Consider the following 24467-nt stretch of genomic DNA (forward strand, 5'->3'; position numbering starts at 1 on the left):
TTGTACATATTTTTTGCTTTTCATACCAGAAACCTGTAAGCTGATTGTACACGACTTCCTGCATAGTAGTATATATTTGTCTGTCTTCTTGAACGTCATCATGATTTGAGTGCATGGGGATCTCATTTTAAAGCCACTGTGCTTTTATGAGCGATCCAGTTTAGAGGACCTTGTATTTTGAATTGTACTTCCATGTACTGTTTCCATGTCTTTCTAAATAAAGTATTCAATCTATCAATCAATGGTAGGGGGGGAAATAGTAACAAAAAGTGGTAAAATCTATACAACTAAATGACAGTTTGAGATAGTATTCAAATTTCTCAGTTCCATACCCAAATCTAGAGCTTTCGTAATCAGCTGTTGGTGCTCAGGCGCCCCCTGGTGGCTTCAGGAGCCCTATGCATCCACGTATAGCCAGTAATGGCCCCGTATCAGTGTTCTGAGAAAGTCTAAAACAGTGATTTGAGGATGAGGATGTAGGCCTATGTGTCTCTATAAGGACCTGTCCATTGGGCCTGTCTGGGTCTCCTTGGACTTGAGTCATCTCTGTGGACTCACACCCACAACCAGCTCTGGTCCATAGCGGTAGTTCTCCGACGCTATACTTATACTTTTATTGCTTCTAGTATTGATGATTTATTGTATAGTACTGTATGTCTTTATATGTCTTGATGAATTGAATACATACCGTAGAACCACAATGGAAAAAATCCCTCAGGGCCTTTTGTGTCATCCTTTTAGCATTATTAACTGTACCTCTGTACTGTTTGGTAAACTGTATTAATCAATCAATCAAAATGGACCAGAGCTAACCCACAACCATCTGATGTGGTGAAAATTATAATACAGTTGTTATTCTGAGCTGAACCTGTTTTACCTGAGAGGAGAACGATGTAACACTATTTACCCAGACACAAAAAAATACTCATTTACTTTTACTTTCTACTCAATGTTTGCAACACATTATGACAAAGATGATGATCTTTTACTGAGATTAACTTGAACGGTTGCATCTCTTACTATGAAATGAATCCTAATGTCAAAACAAATATGTTATTTCATATAGAGCAGTTGGAAGGCTGAATGAAGGGACATTTACCCTAAAAAGAGGCATCTTCTCCTGTCACTCTACTGCTCAAAAACCCATACACATTATTTAATAGAAATGATTATCAAAGCCAGAATGGAGGGTTTAGGTTATATTCACTGAAGGATGAATACAGCACATTGGAAACAGCGGCAGTGAAATTCAGTTTATTGCCACAATTAAAAAGCTACAAAGCGCTTTTAAAACAGAGTAGATTTGTTTTATTGTGTTGGAATAAGTTTCTCCACACAACATACACACACAATAACTAAAAAGCACTCAGTAGAGCACAGACGTCTGCAAGGTATAGCACACATAACTTCTTAAAACTGTGTATGATCTCCATACATTTACAAAGACAAACAGGCACAAATGCAGATATATTTCTGGAGGAAATATTATTGGATTGACCAAAATTAAATAGTATAATACATGTATTGCCTTTAATCATGTGATTCATGCAAATACTGTATATATTATGATAATCAAGATAATCAAAATGAAATGCAGATATTGTATCAGTAATTCAAATGATTGTGAAACAAAAATCTATTTACTATATAACACATATCACACTATATTACAGTAAGCACAGTTTGTTTTTTGCAACCGGAAACAGCTGTCAAAGTAATTATTTTAGCACATAGACAAATGGGAACAAAGCTGATTCTGACAAAATAACATCAGACAACTTAGTTCTGAAAAAAATCTACACCCTGTTGATTTGACTATTTTGAAGATCTACATCCGTGGATCCAGTCCAACTTTTCTTCATGATAAAAATAGCTAAAACAACAGGGAGTTGACATTTTTATAATAAAAAAAAGAAATGCTAGGTTTTGTGATATTATATATTGGCAGAATCAGTTTGACGTTTGTTTACGTGCTAAAAGAGTGACAGTGACACTGAGAGCATATTTTGAACTATCAGTTTCGAATCAATGGAGCAACTATCTTTTAAATCTCGCCCTCCTTTGGCGTTACATCATGACAAGGTATCTAGCACACAACTCAAACCTCTACCAAAGTGTCCTATTGTTTTGAAGCAATACTATATGCAATAGTGCATATAGCTCGCTGTACCATGGAGCTGTGTTATCTAAACATGAAAAGGAAACTCTGACTTAGAAACAAGTTGTCCACACCTGAAGAAATGAGGTCAGGTCTGTTAAAGACAAAAACAAATAAGTTGCGTAGAAAGGCTATAAAAATACAAATAATGAAGATGAACTTCTTCAATGTTGTTTGACATCAATGGAGACTCTATGACAGCAACATAGTGTGGGCCTACTGTACACGTGTGTTGGTATGACTGTAGAGTACAGTGTGTTGTACATGATAGTGTACACTATGTGTGTTTTGGTGTGACTGTAGAGTACAGTGTGTTGTACATAGTGTACACTATGTGTGTTTTGGTGTGACTGTAGAGTACAGTGTGTTGTTCTCTATAGTGGCTTAATCGAGAGTTTTGTAGGAGTATAACACTGATCTGGAGGCTGGCGGACTGTTCTCATTGGTGATGGTGGCCATCTGAGGAGGTAAACAAACATAGATAGACTTAAAGGTAGGGTACTGTGATTATCTTTACTTGAAATAAGTGTTAAATAGCTCTATTTTCTGATTCGTACTCATTGCTATAGTGTTTGTTCAGAAACAGGAGTCTCCGTGTTTCTCCAGCTCTTCATTAAATATTCAGGTCATAGTCAGGATACCAATTTTGTCCAATCACGATAGAGAAAAATTAACCTGATAAATGGGTACTCTCTCCTGATTGGCTGACAGAAATGTATTTTCTGTTGCTGCGACAGGGAGACTCCTAAACACTTAGTTGTATGAGAGTATACAGACAACAATAAAGACACAAATGTGTTTTTAACCTGTAGATGATTTCTGTTGTCTCTCCTGGCGTTGGAACCTGTGGAACACACACATAAACAGAGTTAGACAGTGTAACGATATCCTTCAACGCATGAGGAGTTAGCAGACCGCTTCTTATCACCTGACTGGGGGGAGTTTCCCCGGTAGGACATAACGCGTGGAAGGATCACATTATTCCAATCAGGGGCCCTGGCTGACCAGGGGGAGGCAGTATAGAGACCAGGATTAATGCATGTGTTTTGTGAGGGTACCGACTATAGGGGACACAAGAAGAACATGCAAACTCCACACAGAAAGGCCCTTTCGCCAACCCCACCTAGGGTATGGGCACTAATGAAGAGGAGGAGAGAACACACCCCCAGCGCCCACAGCATCCCCGACGGGAATGGAACCCGGGACCTTCTAGCTGTGAGGAGACAGCGCTACCAACTACGCCACCGTGACCCTTGATCAAAGTGAGCCACTGTGAGTGATCAGAGTGAGCCATCAGAGTGAGCCACTCTGATACATGAGGATGTCACCTTCACCAGTCCAAACACCAACCACTATGATGACAGTGGTACAGAACACATGGACTTAAACAACGCAGACTGTACATGTGTATGAAGTTAACTCACCTCCAGACTGTCTCTTTGTCTTCCATCTGTAAATGATGAGCAGTGCAAGCATGAACACAACTACACACACACTCACACACACAACCACAACCACAACGACAGAGCACTTCTGGACTTCTGTGAATGAGAGAGAGAGGGGGTGGGGGGGGGGGGGGGGGTGTTCACAGTACAGTTAGCCTCGGTACCCAGGCTTTTGTGTTTAGGGTACAGTGAAACCTTTCCTAGCAAGGATGGTTCAAGAGACTGTTGTTTTCTTTCACTATAGGCCAGAGGAACACAGTGGTTCATAATAAGGTATGCATTCATGTTTACCTTCATCACAGACAACACCAGCATCTTCACTGTGGCCACATTTGGGGGTTGCCAACCCCCTATGTGAGCACCACATAAGCTCTGATTCACTGCCTGTGCAGCCGACCTCATCCAACCAGATGTTCCCACTGCCTGGTCCAAAACGTGCTCTGGATGGAGCTGACCGGGCCCCACCGCATCCTAACTGTCTACACACCACCAGGGCATCATTCATGTCCCAGTTATCATCACACACTGTCCCCCACTGTCCACGGAAGTAGATCTCCACTCTGCCAGAGCAGGTGGTGTTCCCTCCGTTTACCAGTCGAATGTCTCCCTCTGCTGTTGGCTTGTCAGAGACCAGTGGAACGATGGCAGTGGTCTGTGGTCCTGGAAGAGATGTGGTCGGAGGTGTTGTAGATGTTGTGGAGTTTACTGTAGAAAGTGGAAAAACAACAAACAGCATTCAGAACTTCAACCAGAACAAACTTCATGATAATACAATGTTATAGGATGGAAGAGAAGAGGGCGAACAACTGACGCGTCTGAAGGGCATGCATACTGTACGTGACTGGGCCTTAACACTGAGGATTCTACTATGCAACCTACACTGGACTATGAAAGGCTAAATTCCTCTAACAGTCCACTGGACTGTCCATCTGTGTACGAAACGTGTCTGTTCCCTGTTTTTAACACGACATGAACATCTTAATAAAAGTAAACTTTAACGTCGGTCCACCCCAACACAATTATTCTTACTGAACTGGTCACATGGTAACACTTGGTCAGGACCTCCTTTCCTCACCGGTCAAAGCACTGCATCCCTTTAGCATCGCCTTTCAGCCTTCAAGGTATAGACCGAATCACGTAACGCATAATGTGGGTCATGCAGACTTAAAGTAATATTCTTTAGTTAAAACTTTTTTATTTTGTTAATAGGTCAAATAACTATATTCTGATAGTAATCATTGCTATAGAGTGTTTGTTCAGTAACAGGAGTCTCCTTGTCTCTCCAGCTCTAATAAACAGAAAATGAATTTTCAGGTAGGTGACACAATTTCAGCCAATCAGTAGAGAGTACCCATTTATCAGCTTTATTTTTATAGTGTTTGCCGTTCCAGTTTTGACTGCTCGTTTATTTGTCATCACTTCCAATTTCAATTGTTTAATCTGTAGCCTGTCTGAGTTCTCTATACTGATTGGATAAAATTGATATCCTGACCTGATTGCATTTTCTGTTTAATAAAGAGCTGGAGAGACATGGAGACTCCTGATACTGAACAAACACACTATACAAAGGAGTACTATCAGAATATAAACTATTTAACATACATTTTAACCAAAGAAGATCACTTAAGGCCTTTGCAGACAGGGTGCGATTTTCCGCACGGAAAAAACTGACAATATCATTTTTTAAATAAACACATGGTTCTCAATGACCTCATGCACACCCCGTGCAACGATGTGGCGATGCGATGCGCCAATGCGTTTTTTTTTTTCAATCGAACCCAGTTGGATTCATGCGTCTTTTCGCATGCGGTAAAAACTGATTGACTAATTGCACCCTGTGTGCAAAGGCCTTTACCCTACCTTTAACATCGGGAAAAAAACATTAAATACATTAAAAACTAATTGAATCACCTCTGTCGGGTGGAAACCTCATATGTCCAAAACTGTTTCTTTCTCGTAAATTCATGCCCGCCTACTTGATAATACTACAGCATCACACAAAAGTACCAAAAACAGCAGGTCTACAATATGACGCGATTCAAGATACTTTTTGTATTCATGTTTACCTTCATCACAGAAAACACCAGCATCTTCACCGTGACCACAGTCGTGGGTTCCAAACCCTCCATGTGTGCACCGTGAAAGCTCTGATTCACTGCCTGTGCAGTGGACATCATCCAACCAGATGGGCCCACTGCCTGGTCCAAAACGTGCTCTGGATGGAGCTGACAGCGCCCCACCACACCCTATCTGTCTACACACCACCTGGGCATCATTTAGGTCCCAGGCATCATCACACACTGTCCCCCACTGTCCACGGAAGTAGATCTCCACTCTGCCAGAGCAGGTGTTGTTCCCTCCGTTGACCAGCCGAATAATGTCTCCTTCTGAAAGTGAACAAACAGAGAGTGGACAAACAGCATTCAGACCTTAAACATAAAACTAACTTTATCATAATATAATGTTATAGGATGGAAGTGAACAAGGCAAACACTCCACTTTCCACTTCCACTAATCCACTTTAAATTCTCAAAATCGTCCATATTGACCAGCTAGTCATGCAAGTGTTAACACGTCTAAGGCGCAAACGTGACTGGGCCTTAACACTGAGGATTTTACTAGGCAGTCTAAACTGGACTATGAAAGGCAAAAGTCCTCTAACAGTCCGCTGGACTGTCTATCTGTGCACGACACGTGTCTGTTCCCTGTTTTGCCAGAACCTCCTTTCCTCAACGGTCAAAGCATTGCACCCCTTTACCTTATCTTATAAGCACATTAGTATACAGAGATGTGGGAATGATCAATTTAGTAAAACTAGAACGTCTAATGAACTACAGACACACTCGCACCCAAAACAACTACAGTACAAGGACAGAGGACTTCTAGACTTCTTCTGTGAGAGAGAGAGAGAGAGAGAGAGAGAGAGAGAGAGAGAGAGAGAGAGAGAGAGAGAGAGAGAGAGAGAGGATGGTTCAAGAATGTATTCATGTTTACCTTCAGAACAAACAACACTGGCATCTTCACCGTGACCACAGTCGTGGGATCCCAACCCTCCATGTGAGCACCGTGCAAGCTCTGATTCACTGCCTGTGCAGCTGACGTCGTCCAACCAGATGTTCCCACTGCCTGGTCCAAAATGTGCACTGGCTGGAGCTGACCGGGCCCCACCGCATCCTAACTGTCTACACACCACCTGGGCATCAGTCATGTCCCAGGCATCATCACACACTGTCCCCCACTGTCCACGGAAGTAGATCTCCACTCTGCCAGAGCAGATAGTGTTCCCTCCGTTTACCAGTCGAATGCCTCCCTCTGGTGTTGGCTTTTCAGAGACCAGTGGAACGATGGCAGTGGTCTGTGGTCCTGGAAGAGATGTAGATGCCATGCGATTTACTGTAGAAAGTGGAAAAACAGCAAACAGCATTCAGAATTTCAACCAATACAAACTTTATTATAATATAATGTTATAGGATGGAAGTGAACACGTCGAACAACTGACACTTCTGAAGCGCATACGTGACTGGGCCTTAACACTGAGGATTTTACTGCAGCCTACACTGGACTATGAAAGGCAAAAGTCCACTAACAGTCCGCTGGACTTTACATCTGTGCATGACACGTGTCTTTTCCCTGTTTTTAACACAACATAAACATCTTAATGAAAGGTATGTATACAATTTAACGTGGGGCCATCCAAACATAATTATTCTCACTGAACTGGTCACATGGTAACACTTAGTCAGGACCTCCTTTCCTCACCGGTCAAAGCACTGCATTCCTTTAGCATCGCCTTTCAGCATTCTAGGTATAGAGCGAATCACGTGATGCATAATGTGGGTGATGCTGACTTAAAGTGATATTTTTTGGTTAAAACAAACAGTTTTTTGTTAAAAGGTCAAAGCACTGTATTCTGATAGTAATCGTTGCTACACAGTGTTTGTTCAGTAACAGGAGTCTCCATGTCTCTCCAGCTCTAATAAACAGAAAATAAATGTTCAGGTAGGTCACACAATTTCAGCCAATCAGGAGAGAGTACCCATTTATCAGCTTTATTTTTATAGTGTTCGCCGTTCCAATTTTGTCTGCTCATTTATTTGTGTCATCACTTCCAATTTCACGTGTTTAATCTTTATCCTGCCTGACTTCTCTATTCTGATTGGATAAAGTTGGTATCCTGACCTGAATGCATTTTCTGTTAAATAAAGAGCTGGAGAGACAAGGAGACTCCTGATACTGAGCAAACACTCTATAGCAATGAGTACTATCAGAATATAAAGCTAATTAACATAAATTTTAACCAAAGAAAATCACTTACCCTACCTTTAACATCGGGGGAAAAAAATTAAATAGATGAAAAACTAATTGAATGTCGTCTCTGTCGGGTGGAAACATCATATGTCCAAAATTGTTACTTTCTCGTAAATGAATGCCCGCCTACTTGATCATACTACAGCGTCACACAAAAGTATTAAAAAAAAAATCACACCCTGTGTGAAGGAAGCGGTGCCTTTGGGGCGGGCCTTAACTCATTGGTGGTCTGAGTCCACTTACCAAATTTGTACTTGGTAGCATGCTGCAAACTGGAATGATGGCTGTTTAAAGCCCAGCCAATGGGCAGACAGAGGGGGCGGGGCTTAAGTAATGACAGTTAGTCCCTATTGCTGGCTTTAGTCCATGTACAAAATTTGTACTCCATAGCATGCTGCGAACTTGAGTTATGGCTGTTTGAAGGGCAGCCAATGGGAAGACAGAGGGGGCGGGGCTTCAGCAATTCATGCTGGTCCCTATTGGTGGTCTAAGTCCACATACCAAATGTGGACTTGGTGGAATGCTGCAAACTGGAGTTATAGCTGTTTAAAATCCCGTGCTCATCCCGTGCTCATACGGGCGCTGGGGGTCCCTGGACCCCTCTTTGATAACTTCATCAATTCATGCTCGTGCCTATTGGTGGTCTAAGTCCACATACCAAATGTGGACTTGGTGGCATGCTGCAAACTGGAGTTATAGCTGTTTAAAATCCCGTGCTCATCCCGTGCTTAAACGGACGGACGGCCATAACATACGCTGGGGGTCCCTGGACTCCTCTTTGATAACTTCAGCAATTCATGCTGGTCCCTATTGGTGGTCTAAGTCCACATAGCATATTTGAACTTGGTGGCATGCTGCAAATTTGAGTTATAGCTGTTTGAATTCCCGTGCTCATCCCGTGCTTAAACGGACGGACAAACATAACATACGCTGGGGGTCCCTGGAGCCCTCTTTGCTAACTTCAGCAATTCATGCTCGTTCCTATTGGTGGTCTAAGTCCACATACCAAATGTGGACTTGGTGGCATGCTGCAAACTGGATTTATAGCTGTTTAAAATCCTGTGCTCATCCCGTGCTCATACGGGCGCTGGGGGTCCCTGGACCCCTCTTTGATAACTTCATCAATTCATGCTCGTGCCTATTGGTGGTCTAAGTCCACATACCAAATGTGGACTTGGTGGCATGCTGCAAACTGGAGTTATAGCGCCGTGCTCATCCCGTGCTTACACGGACGGACGGACATAACATACGCTGGGGGTCCCTGGACTCCTCTTTGATAATTTCATCAATTCATGCTCGTCCCTATTGGTGGTCTAAGTCCACATAGGATATTTGAACTTGGTGGCATGCTGCAAACTGGAGTTATAGCTGGTTGAAGTCCCGTGCTCATCCCGTGCTTACACGGACAGTACATACGCTGGGGGTCCCTAACTTCCGGGGGGGGGGGTCCCTGGACCCCGCTTTGATAACGTCAGCAATTCATGCGCGTCCCTATTGGTGGTCTAAGTCCACATATCAAATTAGGTCTTGCTGGCATGCTGTAAACTGGAGTTATAGCTGTTTGGAATCCCATACTCTAAACGGGCGGACGGACATAACATACGCTGGGGGTCCCTGGAGCCCTCTTTGATAAGCAGTGGCACGTGTGGCCAATGAGAGGAGAGATGGCATAGGCAATGGCCAGGTCCTTGTGTGTGTGTGTGTGTGTGCGTGTGTTTGTATGTGTTTCTTGTTTGCCGTCAGGCTCATACGGACGGACATACGGACAAAGTCAAGTGTAGAGCGGTTGGCACCGCTAAAAACAGATCTACGATATGACGCGATTCAAGATACTCTTTGTATTCATGTTTACCTTCATCACAGAAAACACCAGCATCTTCATCGTGACCACAGTCGTGGTTTCCCAACCCTCCATGTCTGCACCGTGAAAGCTCTGATTCACTGCCTGTGCAACGGACTTCATCCAACCAGATGGGCCCACTGCCTGGTCCAAAACGTGCACTGGATGGAGTTGACAGCGCCCCACCACATCCTAACTGTCTACACACCACCTGGGCATCATTCCGGTCCCAGTTATCATCACACACTGTCCCCCACTGTCCACGGAAGTAGATCTCCACTCTGCCAGAGCAGGTGTTCCTTCCGTTGACAAGTCGAATAATGTCTCCCTCTGAAAGTGGAAAAACAGAAAGTGGACAAACAACATTCAGACCTTAAACATTAAACTAACTTTATCATAATATAATGTTATAGGATGGAAGTGAACACGGCGAACATCTCACACATCTAAGGTGCATACGTGACTGGGCCTTAACACTAAGGATTTTACTATGCACCCTACACTGGACTATGAAAGGCAAAAGTCCTCTAACAGTCCGCTGGACTGTCTATCTGTGCACGACACGTATCGGTTCCCTGTTTTGCCAGAACCTCCTTTCCTCACCGGTCAAAGCATTGCACCCCTTTACCCTTGTCCTTGGATCATGACTATCATTGATGTATTTATCGAGTTTGACTTTTGCTTTTGTATCTGGCTCAATAAAATACATCTACGATAGTCTTGATCCAAGGCTAGCACCCTTTAGCAGGGCCGGCGCGCCCTATAGTGCCTAGGGCGCCATTCGGTGGGCGCCGAATTGGTAAGAATAAAAACCTGTGAAAGCTTGACTAGGGCGCAAATTGGGCTACATCCAGTCCTGGCCTTTAGCATCGGCTTTCAGCGTTCAAGGTGTAGGCCGAATCCTGTGATGCATAATGTGGTCCATGGAGACTTAACATTGAAAAAAAGGTCAAAATGCATCACTTCGCACTGCGTTTCGAGCTTGCAGATAAGCTAGTTTTGCTTTTGTGACGCTGTAGTATGATCAAGTAGTGCGTTCATTTACTGAAACAACTGAAAAAGTTAAAATATGGAGATGAGAACTTTATTCTACAGTACATGTCCATTACTGTCATTCTCACGTATTTTATAAGCACATTAGTATACAGAGATGTGGGAATGATCAAATTATTAAAACTAGATCCTAATGAACTACAGAGACACTCGACCCCACAACAACTACAATAGAAGGACAGAGGACTTCTAGACTTCTTCTGTGAGAGAGAGAGAGAGAGAGAGAGAGAGAGAGAGAGAGAGAGAGAGAGAGAGAGAGAGAGGGAGGATGGTTCAAGATTTTACCTTCATGTTTATCTTCAGAACAGACAACACCGGCATCTTCATCGTGACCACAGTTGTGGGATCCCAACCCTCCATGTGAGCACCGTGCAAGCTCTGATTCACTGCCTGTGCAGCCGACATCGTCCAACCAGATGTTCCCACTGCCTGGTCCAAATTGTGCACTGGGTGGAACTGACCGGGCCCCACCACACCCTAACTGTCTACACACCACCTGGGCATCATTCATGTCCCAGGCATCATCACACACTGTCCCCCACCGTCCACGGAAGTAGATCTCCACTCTGCCAGAGCAGATAGTGTCTCCGTTTACCAGTCGAATGCCTCCCTCTGGTGTTGGCTTGTCAGAGACCAGTGGAACGATGGCAGTGGTCTGTGGTCCTGGAAGAGATGTAGATGCCATGGAGTTTACTGTAGAAAGTGGAAAGACAGCAAACAGCATTCAGAATTTCAACCAAAACAAACTTTATTATAATTTAATGTTATAGGATGGAAGTGAACACGGCGACCAACTGACGCGTCTGAAGTGCATATGTGACCGGGCCTTAACACTGAGGATTTTACTATGCAACCTACACTGGACTATGAAAGGCTAAAGTCCTCTAACAGTCCACTGGACTGTCCATATGTGCACGGCACGTGTCCGTTTCCTGTTTTAAACACAACATAAACATCTTAATAAAAGTAAACTTTAACGTCGGTCCATCCCAACATAATTATTCTCACTGAACTGGTCACATGGTAACACTTAGTCAGGACCTCCTTTCCTCACCGGTCAAACCACTGCATCCCTTTAGCATCGCCTTTCAGCGTTCAAGGTATAGACCGAATCACGTGATGCATAATGTGGGTCATGCAGACTTAAAGTAATATTCTTTAGTTAAAACTTTTTTTTTGTTATAAGGTCAAAGAACTATATTCTGATAGTAATTATTGCTATAGTGTTTGTTCAGTAACAGGAGTCTCCGTGTCTCTCCAGCTCTATTAAACAGAAAATGAATTTTCAGGTAGGTCACACAATTTCAGCCAATCAGTAGAGAGTACCCATTTATCAGCTTTATTTTTATTTTTTTGAGCACCGTGACCGACCCAAAACAAAGAAAAATCTTAACTAGGTACAGACTCAGTGAGCACAGTCTTGCGATCGAGAAAGGTCGTCACAGGCAGACCTGTATCCCGAGAGAAGACAGACTATGCACCCACTGCACACAAAAGGAAGTGGAAACCGAGCTACACTTCCTAACCGTCTGTCCATTGTACCATGACATCAGAGACACATACTTCCCACAGATTACAACCACACACAGAGATTTTGAAAACATGACCAATGACAAAAAACTCCCATATCTGCTGGGCGAAGTACAACAATGTGCAAACACAGCAGCAAGATTCGTGAGCTGCTGTGATAGGAGAAGGATATCGAACGGAACACAACCACCCTAAAGACGAATCATTGTGTATATTCCTGCACTATATTTGCACCCAGTGATCTTGGTACATAGAAATTGATCTATTGAAGATTCTGACTTTCAAATGTACATTTTTTGTCTTGATTGTATTGCTGTATTGTTGTATTGTGCTTTTTGCTTTGGCAATGTAAACGTATGTTTTCTCATGCCAATAAAGCCCTTTGAATTGAATTGAATTGAATTGAATTTTATAGTGTCTGATTGGATAAAATTGAAATCCTGACCTGATTGCATTTTCTGTTAAATAAAGAGCTGGAGAGACATGGAGACTCCTGATACTGAACACTCTATACAAATGAGTACTATAAAAATGAGTACTATCAGAATATAGAACTATTTAACATACATTTTAACCAAAGAAGATCACTTACTCTACCTTTAACATCGGGGAAAAAACATTAAATACATTAAAACGGAATTGAATATCGCATCTGTCAGTTGGAAACCTCATTATGTCGAAAACTGTTACTATCTCGTAAATGAATGCCCGCCTACTTGATCATACTACAGCGTCACACAAAAGTACAAAAAATAGCAAATCTACAATATGACACAATTCAAGATTCAAGTTTTTGTATTCATGTTTACCTTCATCACAGACAACACCAGCATCTTCCACCCAGTGCACATTTTTTATAGTGTTCGCCGTTCCAATTTTGTCTGCTCATTTCTTGTGTCATCACTTCCAATTTCACGTGTTTAATCTTTATCCTGCCTGACTTCTCTATTCTGATTGGATAAAATTGGTATCCTGACCTGAATGCATTTTCTGTTAAATAAAGAGCTGGAGAGCCAAGCAGACTCCTGATACTGAGCAAACACTCTATAGCAATGAGTACTATCAGAATATAAAGCTAATTAACATACATTTTAACCAAAGAAAATCACTTACCCTACCTTTAACATCGGGGGAAAAAAATTAAATAGATGACAAACTAATTGAATGTCGTCTCTGTCGGGTGGAAACATCATATGTCCAAAATTGTTACTTTCTCTTAAATTAATGCCCGCCTACTTGATCATACTACAGCGTCACACAAAAGTATAAAAAAAAAAACAGATCTACAATATGACGCGATTCAAGATACTTTTTGTATTCATGTTTACCTTCATCACAGAAAACACCAGCATCTTCATCGTGACCACAGTCGTGGGTTCCCAACCCTCCATGTGTGCACCGTGAAAGCTCTGATTCACTGCCTGTGCAACGGACTTCATCCAACCAGATGGGCCCAGTGCCTGGTCCAAAACGTGCACTGGATGGAGTTGACAGCGCCCCACCACATCCTAACTGTCTACACACCACCTGGGCATCATTCCGGTCCCAGTTATCATCACACACTGTCCCCCACTGTCCACGGAAGTAGATCTCCACTCTGCCAGAGCAGGTGTTCCTTCCGTTGACAAGTCGAATAATGTCTCCCTCTGAAAGTGGAAAAACAGAAAGTGGACAAACAACATTCAGACCTTAAACATTAAACTAACTTTATCATAATATAATGTTATAGGATGGAAGTGAACACGGCGAACATCTCACACATCTAAGGTGCATACGTGACTGGGCCTTAACACTGAGGATTTTACTATGCACCCTACACTGGACTATGAAAGGCAAAAGTCCTCTAACAGTCCGCTGGACTGTCTATCTGTGCGCGACATGTGTCTGTTCCCTGTTTTGCCAGAACCTTCTTTCCTCACCGGTCAAAGCATTGCACCCCTTTACCCTTGTCCTTGGATCATGACTATCATTGATGTATTTTATCGAGTTTGACTTTTGCTTTTGTATCTGGCTCGATAAAATACATCTACGATAGTCGATGTACTTTAGCAGGGCCGGCGTGCCCTATAGCGCCTAGGGCGCCATTCGGTGGGCGCCGAATTGGAAAGAATAAAATCCTGTGAAAGCTTAACTAGGGCGCAAATTGGGCTACATCCAGGCCTGGCCTTTAGCATCGGCTTTCAGCGTTCAAGGTGTAGGCCGAATCCTGTGATGCATAATGTCGTCCATGGAGACTTAACATTGAAAAAAAGGTCAAAATGCGTCACTTCGCACTGCGTTTCGAGCTTGCAGATATGCTAGTATTGCTTTTGTGACGCTGTAGTATGATCAAGTAGTGCGTTCATTTACTGAAACAACTGAAAAAGTTAAAATATGGAGATGAGAACTTTATTCTACAGTACATGTCCATTACTGTCATTCTCACATATTTTATAAGCACATTAGTATACAGAGATGTGGGAATGATCAAATTATTAAAACTAGATCCTAATGAACCACAGAAACACTCGCACCCACAACAACTACAATAGAAGGACAGAGGACTTCTAGACTTCTTCTTCTGTGAGAGAGAGAGAGAGAGAGAGAGAGAGAGAGAGAGAGAGAGAGAGAGAGAGAGAGAGAGAGAGAGAGAGAGAGAGAGAGAGAGAGAGAGAGAGAGAGAGAGAGAGAGAGAGAGGATGGTTTGATTCATGTTTACCTTCATCACAGACAACACCGGCATCTTCATCGTGACCACAGTTGTGGATTCTCAACCCTCTATGTGCGCAGCGTGCAAGCTCTGATTCACTGCCTGTGCAGCCGACATCGTCCAACCAGATGTTCCCACTGCCTGGTCCAAAACGTGCTCTGGATGTTGACAGCGCCCCACCACACCCTAACTGTCTACACACCACCTGGGCATCATTCCGGTCCCAGTTATCATCACACACTGTACCCCACTGTCCACGGAAGTAGATCTCCACTCTGCCAGAGCATATAGTGTTCCTTCCGTTTACCAGTCGAATGCCTCCCTCTGGTGTTGGCTTGTCAGAGACCAGTGGAACAATGGCAGTGGTCTGTGGTCCTGGAAGAGATGTAGATAACATTGAGTTTACTGTAGAAAGTGGAAAGACAGCAAACAGCATTCAGAATTTCAACCAAAACAAACTTTATTATAATATAATGTTATAGGATGGAAGTGAACACGGCGAACAACTGACACGTCTGAAGTGCATACTTGACTGGGCCTTACAGTAACACTGATGATTTTACTATGCAACCTACACTGGACTATGAAAGGCAAAAGTCCTCTAACAGTCCGCTGGACTGTCTATCTGTGCACGACATGTGTCTGTTCCCTGTTTTGCCAGGACTTCCTTTCCTCACCGGTCAAAGCATTGCACCCCTTTACCCTTGTCCTTGGATCATGACTATCATTGATGTATCTTATCGAGTTTGACTTTTGCTTTTGTATCTGGCTCGATAAAATACCTCTATGATAGTCTTGAACCAAGGCTAGCACCCTTTAGCAGGGCCGGCGTGCCCTATAGCGCCTAGGGCGCCATTCGGGGACGCCGAATTGGTAAGAATAAAAACCTGTGAAAGCTTGCCTAGGGCGCAAATTGGGCTAGATCTAGGCCTAGCCTTTAGCATCGGCTTTCAGCGTTCAAGGTGTAGACCGAATCTCGTGATGCATAATGTGGCCCATGGAGACTTAACATTGGAAAAAAAGGTCAAAATGCGTCATTTCGAACTGTGTTTCGAGCTTGCAGATATGCTAGTATTGCTTTTGTGACGCTGTAGTATGATCAAGTAGTGCGTTAATTTACTGAAAAAAACGGAAAAAGTTAAAATATGGAGATGAGAACTTTATTGTACAGTGCTTTACATGTCCATTACTGTCATTCTCACGTATCTTATGAGCACATTAGTATACAGAGATGTGGAAATGATCAAATTATTAAAACTAGAACATCGAATGAAATACAGAGACACTCGCACCCACAACAACTACAGTACAAGGACAGAGGATTTCTAGACTTCCTCCGTGTGAGAGAGAGAGAGAGAGAGAGAGAGAGAGAGAGAGAGAGAGAGAGAGAGAGAGAGAGAGAGAGAGAGAGAGAGAGAGAGTGAGTGAGTGAGTTAAAGGATGGTTGATGATTATATTCATGTTTACCTTCATCACAGACAACACCGGCATCTTCATCGTGAACACAGTTGTAGGATCCCATTCCCAACCCTCCATGTGAGCACCGTGCAAGCTCTGATTCACTGCCTGTGCAGCGGACTTCATGCAACCAGATGGGCCCACTGCCTGGTCCAAAACGTGCTCTGGATGGAGCTGACCGGGCCCCACCACACCCTAACTGTCTACACACCACCTGGGCATCATTTAGGTCCCAGCCATCATCACACACTGTCCCCCACTGTCCACGGAAGTAGATCTCCACTCTGCCAGAGCAGGTGTTGTTCCCTCCGTTTACCAGTCGAATGCCTCTCTCTGGTGTTGGCTTGTCAGAGACCAGTGGAATGATAACAGTGGTCTGTGTTCCTGGAGATGTGGTCGTAGGTGTTGTAGATGTTGTGGAGTTTACTGTAGAAAGTGTAAAGACAGCAAACAGCATTCAGAATTTAAACCAAAACAAGCTTTATTATAATATAATGTTATAGGATGGAAGTGAACACAGCGAACAACTGACACCTCTGAAGCGCATACGTGACTGGGCCTTAACACTGAGGATTTTACTATGCAGCCTACACTGGACTAAGAAAGGCAAAAGTCCTCTAACAGTTCGCTGGACTGTCTATCTGTGCACGACATGTGTCTGTTCCCTGTTTTGCCAGAACCTCCTTTCCTCACCGGTCAAAGCATTGCACCCCTTTACCCTTGCCCTTGGATCATGACTATCATAGATGTATTTTATCGAGTTTGACTTTTGCTTTTGTATCTGGCTCGATAAAATACCTCTATGATAGTCTTGAACCAAGGCTAGCACCCTTTAGCAGGGCCGGCGTGCCCTATAGCGCCTAGGGCGCCATTCGGGGACGCCGAATTGGTAAGAATAAAAACCTGTGAAAGCTTGCCTAGGGCGCAAATTGGGCTAGATCTAGGCCTAGCCTTTAGCATCGGCTTTCAGCGTTCAAGGTGTAGACCGAATCTCGTGATGCATAATGTGGCCCATGGAGACTTAACATTGGAAAAAAAGGTCAAAATGCGTCATTTCGAACTGTGTTTCGAGCTTGCAGATATGCTAGTATTGCTTTTGTGACGCTGTAGTATGATCAAGTAGTGCGTTAATTTACTGAAAAAAACGGAAAAAGTTAAAATATGGAGATGAGAACTTTATTGTACAGTGCTTTACATGTCCATTACTGTCATTCTCACGTATCTTATGAGCACATTAGTATACAGAGATGTGGAAATGATCAAATTATTAAAACTAGAACATCGAATGAAATACAGAGACACTCGCACCCACAACAACTACAGTACAAGGACAGAGGATTTCTAGACTTCCTCCGTGTGAGAGAGAGAGAGAGAGAGAGAGAGAGAGAGAGAGAGAGAGAGAGAGAGAGAGTGAGTGAGTTAAAGGATGGTTGATGATTATATTCATGTTTACCTTCATCACAGACAACACCGGCATCTTCATCGTGAACACAGTTGTAGGATCCCATTCCCAACCCTCCATGTGAGCACCGTGCAAGCTCTGATTCACTGCCTGTGCAGCGGACTTCATGCAACCAGATGGGCCCACTGCCTGGTCCAAAACGTGCTCTGGATGGAGCTGACCGGGCCCCACCACACCCTAACTGTCTACACACCACCTGGGCATCATTTAGGTCCCAGCCATCATCACACACTGTCCCCCACTGTCCACGGAAGTAGATCTCCACTCTGCCAGAGCAGGTGTTGTTCCCTCCGTTTACCAGTCGAATGCCTCTCTCTGGTGTTGGCTTGTCAGAGACCAGTGGAATGATAACAGTGGTCTGTGTTCCTGGAGATGTGGTCGTAGGTGTTGTAGATGTTGTGGAGTTTACTGTAGAAAGTGTAAAGACAGCAAACAGCATTCAGAATTTAAACCAAAACAAGCTTTATTATAATATAATGTTATAGGATGGAAGTGAACACAGCGAACAACTGACACCTCTGAAGCGCATACGTGACTGGGCCTTAACACTGAGGATTTTACTATGCAGCCTACACTGGACTAAGAAAGGCAAAAGTCCTCTAACAGTTCGCTGGACTGTCTATCTGTGCACGACATGTGTCTGTTCCCTGTTTTGCCAGAACCTCCTTTCCTCACCGGTCAAAGCATTGCACCCCTTTACCCTTGCCCTTGGATCATGACTATCATAGATGTATTTTATCGAGTCTGACTTTTGCTTTTGTATCTGGCTCGATAAAATACATCTATGATAGGCTTGATCCAAGTCCAGCACCCCTTTAGCAGGGTCGGCACCCTATAGGAGACCTAGGGCATCATTCGGGGTGCCGAATTGGTAAGAATAAAAACCCGTGAAAGCTTACCTAGGGCGCAAATTAAAAAAAATGTCTCTGCACGACGAACAGTGATCCCCGTTGTGTTTACCAACCGTCTGACAAGCGATCATAATATATACAAATGTTCTGTGGCCAATTGGGGAGGTGGGAAAGATGTGAATTTTTGACAAAAGATGCTTTTTTCAGTGTGCCTGCGACAAGGAAAGTTACCTCACAGGTGATTTTTTTCCCCTCCGGTGATCGGCCATGGACACTCTTTGTGTCTACACACATAAACATTTTCTGTGACCAGTTGAAAAGGTTATAAAACACGAAAATCGCTGGCAGTGGGTGAGTTTATTAATGTATATGCTCTGGCATTGAAATAGTTTATCTGGTTATGTTTATCCATGACTCGGTTTCATGACAGCAATGCCACATTTGTTACCATGGAAATGTTGCTGTGAAGTTAGCCTGGTCCACACCAGGCTAACAGCCAGGTTTAACTAATCCTATTGCCTTAACTATTCATTAAGCAGTCAATCTGATCACAAACCAATGAGTCTTTCCACACTTAATACATTCTTATGTGTTTATGTTGCCTTATTTTTATTAGTCTGCATTAAAACATCATATAGGTTGCCATTAAAGGACTACTTAAGCCCTATATACTTAATTATACATCAAAGTATATAGGCTCATCATTATTCCTCATCATGACAGCTTGTGAGCTTGTAGATTGGCTATTTTTGCTATAAAAATAATTTTGAAGAATTAAATTAAATGAAAACATGCTAGATATTATGACCATTACCATTTATTATACTAATTGAAATCTGATTATGATGGACCATATTTTATATCTATCTTGCTAGGCCTAGGCCTATTTGTGGAATATATAACTGCATGCCACAATCACTTGTGGATATGCACAGTAATATCTATCAATGAGTCATTGTACCAGTGAGATTTTTATTTTTGCTGCTGAGTTGTGGATTAACTCCTGTCAAATTATTTCTAGGACTATGGATTCTTTATTGATCTATCCTGAGGAGTTATTGGAATACTTTTGTTCGTTTGGATTGATTTATGAACATGTGGAGATGCAAATGGATGCGTGCACAGCAAGTAGAATACTGAGCGTCGCAGAGATGTCACTTGAATTTAATTACTGTGCACGAGTACAGTAATCTATTCAAAAAGATTTATACAAAACTAGGCTTGATCTTCAAAGCTTTATCGTTTGTCCTTTTATTTTTTTAATCTTGCAATTCAATATAATTTAGAAAACATAATAGTTTAATCTCAACCACTTATACCCTCAATTAGTCAAACACACCACTGTACTACCCTCTTTTTTCACTTTTAGGCCTATACACCTACAGCCAATCTAGCCGATCTACAAGCTCACAACGTGCCGCAACGAGACACATGTAAGCTTGTAGATCGGCTATTTTCACTCTGCAATGGCGGCTATAGTGTTAGAAATATTATTGTTCCAGTCGTTACACGGGACCCTCGACCATCACGCACGCACCCTTTGTTTACATCGGGGTCCTCGTGGAGGCGTCTACAACTCTAAAAACATCGGCATAAACGGTAAGAAACGCTGGCACTGGATGTTCCCTGTTTTAAAAAACCTCTGGCACTTGATGTGTTAAGAGCAGTGGTTAAATTTAGCCTATATTTTGGGGATTCTTAAACATCCACTGTTGCGAGTATTCTCTCTCTTTTATTACAGCAGAAGTATTTCTTTGCTTCTTCTCCATTTCAGGATCAGTAAATCTGACACAGGTCTTAAGGCCATTTACATTTAGGACACACGCACGCACGCACGCACGCACGCACGCGCACACACACACACACACACACACGCACGCACACACACACACACACACACACACACACACACACACACACACACACACACAGATATTTATGAATAGCAATACATTAGCTACCTTTAGAGCGTTTTGAACTTCTGATCAGTGAAATATTAAATAAAAGGTGCTTAATAATAACTAGTTGAAAACTCGACGTGTGTATTGCAGAGGACCAGAGGGAGTAATGCGCCAAGTGTCCGTTGAAACAGACTTCAAACTCGACACATGTGTCGCCAACGACCCGAGGGAGTGCTACTGTATGCCTGGGGTCAATATGCCCTTATATATAGGCATATATGGAGATCCGGTTGTCCAGAACCGATGATCCGACCACTATGCTCATATATGGTCATACCTATATATGGTAAAGACGACTTCAAACTCGACACATGTCTCTTAGAGGACTAGAGCACATGCGGTGCCCGGTGTCGAGTCGTACGGATATCTGACTGATATGCTCATACTGTGTATATGGGCATGTATGGAGATCCAGTTGTCCAGAACCACCGATCCCACCGATTTTCCAATATATGGGCCCACCCATATTTCGGCATACTGATGACATCAGACTGATACAGAGATCTCCATCAGGGTAGCCAGATCTGCTTATTATAATTTCCCCGAAAGGTTTTATTTGAAAATAGCCGATCTACAAGCTCACAATGCGTCGCATCGCGACGCATTGTGAGCTTGTAGATCTGCTATTTTTAAATAGCTGATGTATATGTTAAAGTGCTCATGTGGCCCATAGTCACTACTTTTGGGCTGTTTTTCCTAGACCTGATTGCTTGTTTCTCTCACAGAATCTGGCAACACTGATCTCCATATGGGCATAAAAAGGACACAGAACGACAGATGGGACTTACATTGTTTCTGAGTAGGAGGATGCCCACCAGTCTAGTATCATGAATTTGTGTTTGGGTATTCTATTTAAATTTAAACGCAGAAATAGCCAATTTGATATTTTTGTCGAATGTTCGCCTACTGTATGTGACATGGCCAGAATCTGGACGCTAGGGTTCATATGGTTAAAGTTGCTTTAAGTGATCTTGTTGTGTTTGTTCACTAACATGTGTCTCCGTGTCTCTTTAGTAAAAAGAAAATTCATTTTCAGGTCGGGATACCAATTTGATCCAATCAGGAGAGAGAACTTATACATGATACAGGATATATAAAATTATTTTTTTACCCTCTGGTGTTGGCTTGTCAGAGACCTGTGGATGGGTAGCAGTGATCTGTGTTCCTGTGGTCGGACTCAGAGGTGTTGTAGATATCATGGAGTTTACTGTAGAAAGTGGAAAACTTTAATGCTAACGAACAAGCTTTATAGTATCATAGATTCATATTTTATGAACAATTTTACAACACTACTTTACCTGCACAATAGGCTACATGACAGCCGGTTGGTGGTAGAAGCTTGTAGACATAGTAGTTCCAACAGTTCTTGACATGGATGGGAGGTGCGGTCCAACTTTTTTGGCAACAGTCACCATCCCACTTACCACAGGTGCTGCGCTGTACAATTCCATCTGACACTGCAGGATGAGGCTGTTTCATCCATAGAGGAACAGATGTTCCACACCGATTTTCTTCCACACATGTCTCTGGTATCTGGGCACTGCTTTTCCCCATGAACAGTCGATACCACCCTTGCCAGTTGACATTGTTGTCACAGCGCAGGTTACCAATACCATCATTGTAATCTGTCGCTCTCCAGGTGTCATTCAGTACTGTGTAGTGATCACAGGGATCTGCACAGCGAGAGTTGATACAGTCCTCACCTAATGGACAAACCACGTTGCCACAGGAGAACTGAACCACAGATCTTTTGGCCCTGGAGGGAGGCACGAGGCACTCAAAGGAGCCAGGTGTGTTCACACAGACCTGAGACCCATGGGTGCAGGGTGCCTCAGGGAGGGAGCACTCATCAATATCCACACAACCTTTCTCTGGTGACCATCTGTAACCTTGGTGACAACAGGAGGAATCACTGCAGAGCTTTACATCGTAACAGGTGAGGCCATCACCGACAAAGCCATCTTTACAGACACAGGAGACTGATTGGCTGAAGAAGGTGTCGTCTCTCTCTGTTTTGACGGGTAACTCCAGGCATTTAGCCTGATCATGACATGATTCACAGCTGAGGATGGTTGTACCTGTGAAAGCAATTATTCATAAAGTCATTCTTTACATGTGGATATTCATTTTGGCAGTTGTGATTATGATTAGTAACTTCATGAATACAGGTTATATAGAATATAATGACGTTCACTAGTACTACACAAGGTTAATCATTTTGTTGAAAAAAAAACTATTTCAATGTTACTATTTCATATCTCAATATGATTGCTGACATGAAATTACGACCAAATAGTATGTAAATTCTTACCAACCTTTAAGCCTTTCCTAAAAATGAAATCATATACTCAACCATGATATAGTCTAGGGAAAGTTATGAATATAAGCACTGTGATATTACAGTAAAACAAAAAAGAAATAGCAAATCCAAATTGCAACGTTCTAAATGTTTTAAGCCTGCAGTTTATTTTTTGGTATTTCATTGTTGTTAGTTTCTCAATTTGCCTAACTTTGTCCACACAAATATTTCCTGTGAATTCTCCGGTGAAGTAGAGGGAGCTGACAGATGTTTGTCGCTCATGGTTGAGTGCCGGTTGACTGAGTAATCAGTATGTAAAACACCTAATCATAAACCTTAACTGTACTTAAAAAAATTATTATAAAAATCATTTAATGCCTCATTTATTTAAAATGTGGCCTACTAAACAATAGATAATTATAAGCACATGATTAAGGTATGACTGACATTGACACACAGTTCCTACAGCTATAGAACGAAAGATACACTGTGACCACAAATAAATATCATATGACCAACTATCACATGTCATTTATCATTATTATTATTATTATTATTGTTATTATCATAATTATTATTATTCATTACATAATTACCAGATGGCTGAAGACCAAGTATTGTCTGTAAAAGACATAACAAACAGAGTCTTAAGATGAAAAAGGAATCCATCTTAATTACTGAAGGTTTTCTTGCTTACTAAATCATCATCTGCAAGTTTGTTAACGCTTATGATATATTCAGGAAATGGAAAGCTGTCAACTCAGCCCTTTCAGTTCCTTCTTTCCCAAGTTCAGTCTTAAGACGGTGAAGGAATCCATCTTAATTTACTGAAGGTTGTCTTGTTTATTACAACATAATGTGAGTTTTCAACACTTACAGTATGTTCAGGAAATGACAAGCAGGCAACTCCCACAGACCCACACACATATACGTCTTAGTGGCATACATATCTCCAGAGGCCTGTCAGCTCTTCATGACAGCTCCATTTTGATACACCCCATCCTAATATAGCTCTGTAAAACTGTACTCTTTCATTACATTCTGGTCTACATTGATTGATTGATTGATTGATTGAATATTCGATTAGACAGAAATGTAAAAACAGCACGAGTACAGTCAAACACTTTGTCTAAAAGGATAACACCAAAAAGGTCCTTGTGGTCTTGTTTCCTTTGGGGTCCTAGGTATTCAATTCATTCATAACACATTGTTTCTCACTGGAATGGTAGGGGGGGAAATAGTCACAAAAAGTGGTACATGTATAAAACAAAATGACAGTTTGAGCTCTATATTATTATAATTTATCAGTTCCAAATCCAAATCTTAGCTCCTCTCATAATCAGCTGTTGCTGCCCAGGCGCTCCCTGGTGGCTTCAGGAGCCCTATCCACGTAGCCAGAAATGGCCCTGACCT

At 42.5% G+C, this 24467-nt stretch overlaps 1 protein-coding gene across 1 annotated transcript in view; it reads right to left on the minus strand.

Annotated features, from left to right (window-relative positions):
* LOC311042626 (scavenger receptor cysteine-rich domain-containing protein DMBT1-like) overlaps nt 1-24467 on the minus strand; it is a 93277-nt gene that overhangs the window by 35887 nt on the left and 32923 nt on the right. The window contains exons 3-12 of the mRNA XM_084053478.1: nt 21867-21962; nt 17935-18351; nt 16491-16907; nt 15033-15398; nt 13663-13980; nt 11090-11497; nt 9764-10081; nt 6598-6996; nt 5670-5990; nt 3895-4308 (exon numbers count right to left, since the gene is read on the minus strand). Coding sequence (XP_083909604.1) covers nt 3895-4308; nt 5670-5990; nt 6598-6996; nt 9764-10081; nt 11090-11497; nt 13663-13980; nt 15033-15398; nt 16491-16907; nt 17935-18351; nt 21867-21962 — 3474 coding nt within the window. The remainder of the gene's footprint in view (nt 1-3894; nt 4309-5669; nt 5991-6597; nt 6997-9763; nt 10082-11089; nt 11498-13662; nt 13981-15032; nt 15399-16490; nt 16908-17934; nt 18352-21866; nt 21963-24467) is intronic.

Source organism: Gymnoscopelus microlampas, assembly GCF_963454915.1.
Source record: "Gymnoscopelus microlampas genome assembly, chromosome: 3".
Classification (NCBI taxonomy): domain Eukaryota; kingdom Metazoa; phylum Chordata; class Actinopteri; order Myctophiformes; family Myctophidae; genus Gymnoscopelus; species Gymnoscopelus microlampas.